The sequence below is a fragment of the Bos javanicus genome, chromosome 9, assembly GCF_032452875.1.
Source record: "Bos javanicus breed banteng chromosome 9, ARS-OSU_banteng_1.0, whole genome shotgun sequence".
Classification (NCBI taxonomy): domain Eukaryota; kingdom Metazoa; phylum Chordata; class Mammalia; order Artiodactyla; family Bovidae; genus Bos; species Bos javanicus.
In genome coordinates, this window is record NC_083876.1 from 94,968,026 (window position 1) to 94,974,025 (window position 6,000).

General features: G+C 44.6%; 1 protein-coding gene across 1 annotated transcript in view; it reads left to right on the forward strand.

Moving 5' to 3' along the window:
* The window catches only part of TULP4 (TUB like protein 4), a 190,143-nt gene extending 187,118 nt beyond the window's left edge, over positions 1–3,025 (forward strand). The window contains exon 15 of the mRNA XM_061428440.1: positions 872–3,025. Within this exon, the coding sequence (XP_061284424.1) occupies positions 872–988 (117 nt within the window). The 3' untranslated portion in view covers positions 989–3,025. The remainder of the gene's footprint in view (positions 1–871) is intronic.
* The last annotated feature ends 2,975 nt before the right edge of the window (positions 3,026–6,000 follow it).

A 6,000-nucleotide genomic window follows, 5' to 3' on the forward strand; every position in this document is an offset into this window, starting at 1 on the left:
GACTATCCTTCCCTACTATTCTGAGAACTCTTTTCACTGCTCATTTAAATCTCAACATTGTTAATTTGCTCAACAAATGTTTATAGAGTACCTGCTAAATACCTGGCAATCTTCTGGGCCCAGGAGTTGGCAAATTATGGCCCACAGGCCCACCCAGCCTGCAGCCTCTTTCTATAAATAATGTTTTATTGAGACACAGCCACATCCGTCCACTTCAGTACTATCTACCCTTCTCTTACCCTACAACAGCAGTTCAGTAGTTGTGGGAAAGTCCACGTGACCTGCAAAGTCTGAAATGTTTATTATCTGCCCTTCCCAGAGAGTTTGCCAACCTTTGTTTTGAGTGATGAAATTAGAGCACTGAGGGAATCAGAGGAAAGGTCCCTGTTCCTCATGGAGTTTACAAAAATGGAAAAGAGACCATGAACAAATGAATGTCACGTCATGTAACAACATCAGTAGTGTGGTCCCGGTAAGCCCTGGGGTGACCGGAACGCAGAGGCCCACAAGGGGACCAAGTGTGCTTTCCTGGTCCCTCTCTGAGCAGGGATGTCTGATAGTCACAAGCGGTGGTTCTCTTAAGCCTCTGAGCCTGGAGATTCCTTTCTCTGCTGCTCCTTTCTCTGTTTCCTTGGTGGAGAAACCCCTTCCTCTGACCCATGGAGCTCCCCATGCTCCGAATCTTCCTTGTGGCCTCCCCACTGCACAGTTCAACATGGTCCTCCATGCGTTTATTTCCCACTTACTCACAGTTAGATTGAGGAGCTTATCAGAGTCGCAGATCTCTCACAGACATGCTGTCTGCCTCTGTCGGGAGCGGCCCTGAGGGTCTCCTTTAACGTGTCTGCCTCCCTACCCCACCCCACCCCAGGTGATGCAGTTCGGGAGGATCGACGGCAGCGCCTACATCCTGGATTTCCAGTACCCCTTCTCCGCCGTGCAGGCCTTTGCGGTCGCCCTGGCCAACGTGACTCAGCGCCTCAAGTGAGGGGCCTGGTATGGGCAGGAGAGAGAGGCCTGACCTGATGGAGCCCCGCAGTCCGGGGCCCAGAAGATGAGGGCAGAACTGGAAACATCTCTCAGACCCAGGAGAGGGCACTGACCTTTCATCGTTGTTTGGGTTTTTACTATCCTTTATTGTGGTTTTTTTTTTTTTTATTCTTTTTAAGCAAAAGTAAGATACAGGAGAGTGGCATTTGGAACCGAAGGGTGCAAGGCACCTGGTGGTGCTTGGGAAGCAAGGCTGCTGTGGGAATGGATGTCCTCCTGGGTTTGCTTCTGTCAGCCACAGGCCGGGGGGCCCTTCAGAGGGAAGGTCAGCCGGCCTCCCGCCTGGCTGGTTCTCCGAGACTAGGAGCTTGTGTCGTTTTCCTCCTCCACAACATCCAGCTTTTATTATTCCTCCAACATCACCACTAGTGTTAAAAAAAAAAAAAAACATTGAAAGAAAAACACAACCAAAAAATCCTGAAGGTACAGGTTCTCTTGGTGGGGCACCGTTTAATTCACACGTTATGTTATTCCCCACCCCCCCAGGTGACTTGATTAATGAAGGGTATTTTGGCAAATGCACTGTGTTTGACTAATAAAAGGAGGCTTTTTTCCCCGGGGTGCTGTTACCAGGTGTAACAGGATGTGCTCGTGAGCTGACAGGGAAGGATAACAGGAGGAAGGGACTCCTGCAGATGTGTGCGCAGTCCAAGGGCCACTACATCGGTGCCTCCACTAGATCCCAATGTGTCAGAATTCCGTCGGCTCAGCGATCCTTCCATCTAATCAAGCTCCCCACACGTGGCAGGGGCAGCGGTTTCCTGGGCTGCAGGGATGGGTCACTAGAGGCCAAGAAGTGGGGGTTCCCTCCCTCTCCCGCTCTCATTGTGGGATCTGGGAACCCCAGCTGACACAGTATTTTTCCCGTTAGATAACACTGTTCTGTACTTTTTCTTCCTAAAAATGCTGACAGCACTGATTTGAAAGTACTCCTTTCCTCTTTGGGGCTGTATTAAAATTCAGTTGGCTAGAGACGTTTTCCAACAGATTAGAAATGTAACAAAAAATAAAAGATGTTAGGCACTTGCCAGGGTGTGAAAAGATACAGTTATAACTAGTTCTTTGACAAGAGCCCCACCAACTTCTCTAGGGGGTAAAAAAAAAGTTGTTTATTGACTGTACAGACTGTTTACTGAGGTGATAAACCACTGGGAGAACATGGTTAAAGTTACAGAACCTACTGAAGTTCTTGACTGTTGCTTGTTAATTGCAACAACAAAAATCCAGAGATTATCTTTCCCCATCTCCCTCTCCTAGGGGACTTGTTGGGCCATATTCAGCCCTGCTCATAACACGACCCAGTTCATGTTTTTGGTTACTCATATCTGTGAGAGTAGGGCAGGAACACAGGAACTGTCTACTGGTTTAGGGTCCTAAATTTGGATTTTGTTTAAAAAGAAACAAGTGGAAGATACTGCAGAAGTGTATTTTCAAAAAAAAAAAAAAATGGTTTTTAGTCTTCTGTTTTAGCTTAAAAATTGGGAAGGAAACAGGCCCACTGAAAGATGACACCCCCTTACCACTGTCTCTAGACCCCGAAGAAACACAGGTGAGGTTTTAAATATGGTGAAGGCCATCTCCCCGCTATTACCAGAGGTTCCCATATTTTAAAATATTGAACCTGATTCTTTGGTGGGTAAATTTTTCCAGAAAGAATTTAGCTGTGTACTCAGAATTACATAATTCTTTTATATGAGTTTGTGTAGCTTAATATGATGTTTCAGTGCTTATCATCAGTTGTGCAATAATGGTTAGAGCCTATTTCTAAATAATTTAAAGCCAGTTCCCTTGTTTTTATTGTCCAAGAGTTAATTATTTATCTTGCTTTGATAGTGTTCGTAGAAATTATTCTGTTACTATGTTCTGGTGAGTTATGCCATTTTATTATTTATTTAGAAAAATAGTATGTTTGTAACGACTTATTTGGTGGCAGTATGTTTTGCTGCAAGAAATAAAAAGGATATGGTAGAAGGTGGTTTTTTTTTTTTGCTGGACAGTTTGTGCTTTTTCTAATTGGGAAAAACTCCTACTCATCCTTTAAAAGTAATTTTTTTTTCATTTTGTGTTATCAATTATATACAAAGGAGATTTCTTCGAGATAATAGATCATAAAATACTATTTCCCCTTCTGTTGAAAATTTTATTTTCAATGAAAATAAGAGGCGAAATGAGAAATCCTTGGAATGAAAATGACAAATATGTGTGAAGAGAAAGTGAATATTTGTAACAGATAATGAACTAAACTTGCTGAATGCTTAGCTCAGTCCCCAGAAGCCCTTTTTCCTACACAGGGGTGAAGGCCTCCACCCTGGATGTTTGGCAGGAATTTGCCTCTGATGAGCAGAAGCCGCCCCAGCCTGAAGGAGGAGGCAGCCACTCGCCAATCAGAGACAGGTGGCTGTAGCCATTGTAATGCTGTGTCTTTGCAGTTGATGGTGATGATTTCACTTACTTTGAAAATTGCTTTCATTTGGTCATTCTCTATCAAAGTCAGTACTTTAAGCAGTGGAAGTGTACATACTTAGTGTTTATTAATAGCAACTTATGAATATTAAGATACCTCCCTGGATCTCTAAAGTTAAAAACATTAGCACAGTAAATAGTCAACTACAGAACAGGATCCACACCTCTTTGAGAGAAGCGGTATATTAACAAACGTGGAAACCAATTTTAAACTTGGTTTAACCTCATCAAACCAAAGGCACAGCTTTGAGTATAGTACACCCATTGAATGTATGTGTATCCTAAGAAGAACTCACACCAAGAAAGCAGGAAAATGTCAAAGCTCTCGTGGCAGAAGTCAAAGGGTTTGCAGTGTTTTCACCCTTGGCTGTTGCTTCCTTATCGTGCCCCAAGAGGACACTTGAACGTGTGATCATAGATGAAAGCCAGGAGACTGACCCCCAGATCGAGCCAGCTCTGCCACTGAGTTGGTGGGTGACCTTGGGCCTCTGTTTATCCATCTGTAAAATGAAAGGACGGTCTGAACAATCTTATAAATGCCTGCGGTCCAGATCAATGGTGTGAGGGCCTGAAGTGTACGTTTCCTCATTCCACTTTACAAATTTGGAAGGTAGGTTTCAAAACATGGCCTTTTGTAGAAAAAAAAATTTTTTTTTTTTTGCCTGTTTTCATGAGCCACCTACTGAATGTAAACCAGTGCATTTAATACCTTTGGAAGCTTTACCTCTAAAAGCAAATGAATTTGGAATCATGTTTGTTCTCATAAGATTATGCAAAAGCACCAATTCCAGGCAGGCTTCCCTGGTAGCTCAGTTGGTAAGGAATCCGCCTGCAATGCAGGAGACCCGGGTTTGATTCCTGGGTTGGGAAAATTCCCCAGGAGAAGGAATAGGCTACCCACTCCAGTATTCATGGGCTTCCCTGGTGGCTCCGATGGTAAAGAATCCGCCTGCAATGTGGAAGGACCTGGGTTTGACCCCTGGGTTGGGAAGATCCCCTGGAGGAGGGCATGGCAACCCATTCCAGTATTCTGGCCTGGAGAATTCCATGGACAGAGGAGCCCAGCGGGCCGCAGTCTGTGGGATCATGTGACTGAGCAAGGCTAAGCACACCGATTCCAGGTGAGACGGACCCACACATGCGTGTGCCCTGGTTGGTGGGCACCCCTGAGAATGGTCCTAAAACAAGTCACCATTTGCCCTAAAGGGTGGGCAGGAAAAAGACAAACGAGTGTATACCTCGGCTGGCTGGAGTTGCCAGGCGTGCTCTGCAGTGTTGCACGGTCTTCACGTGCAGGCTTCTCAAGAAGGAACCCATTGTGTCCCCCGTGGGCCGTGTATCGCTCGGCCAGGTCAGTGGTTGTGCACAGAGTTGGTTGAGACAAGATGTGTCCAGATGAGGTGGAGTTCCTGGGATTTTTGTCACAGCACACAACTCAAAAACTCTTCACCATTCCTGTGTCTGCCTATCTCTGGCTGATGAAACTCTGAAGGGTTGTGGTTTTCATTTCTTTGGCTTTGTGTGATTTTCTTGTAACTTGTGCCTGTGTTTTCTGTTTATATGTTCTTTAAAGGGGGAGGGGGACGGTTCTAAGACCTTGTTTACTGTAGATACAATTTCTTTTGTGTCATAGCAAAGTTTGCGTTCGACTGAAGAAGGCGCTGTATTATTTTACCAAGGGGAGTATTGTTTTTGCATTTGTTTATAAATGCATCATTTGAGTACTGTAAATTTGGACACACGTTCTGAGTTTATTACTACTGGCGTTTCCTTTTTCGTTTTTTTGTTTGTTTTTTCCTGACGGTTACACACGCAGTGCAGGTGCACACGCCCCAGACCAAACCAGACCCCCTGCATGTTCCCGGCCCCGCCTGGGGGTGGCGCGCTGCCTGCTGCGCCTGGTTCCTCTCCTATTGGCCGATCGGTCGGTTTCTGAACTCAGCATACTGCTTTGTTTCATTTTCCAAGCAAGATCTGTTGAGGTTTCCAAATTTCATTCTGATGAGCTCACCCTGGTCTCCTCTCTCCTTATGTGTTTTGTGTATTTGATTGTGCAGGAGGTATTCTAGAAGGCATTGGTGGTTTGCATTCAAAATGATGTGGTTTGTCCAAATTATTTTCCATCTTTATTATTGAGATGGATCAATCTCCTTATTTTTTTTTTCTTGATGATTTGAAGTTGTAAGAGTTGTCAGCTATTGCTTAATAAAATTTTCAGATCAAAAAAAAAAAACCCACAAAAACCCATCAGTTCCTTGTGTGCCAAGTTCAGATGTGGTCTTAAGTCATTTGAGAAGAAATCGGTTCTCTCTGTTGGCATGACCCCGGATGACCGCGGCTCCAGTTAGACTTCTGGGTTACCGCCAACTGTTACGTGACACCTGAGGCCTTTATTATCATTGTTCCTTCTGAGAGGTCCCAGATCATGCTGTTTTCCTGTTGAGCTGATCTGAGTTTTTGTTTCTCTTTGCTTTTGTAAAAAAAAAA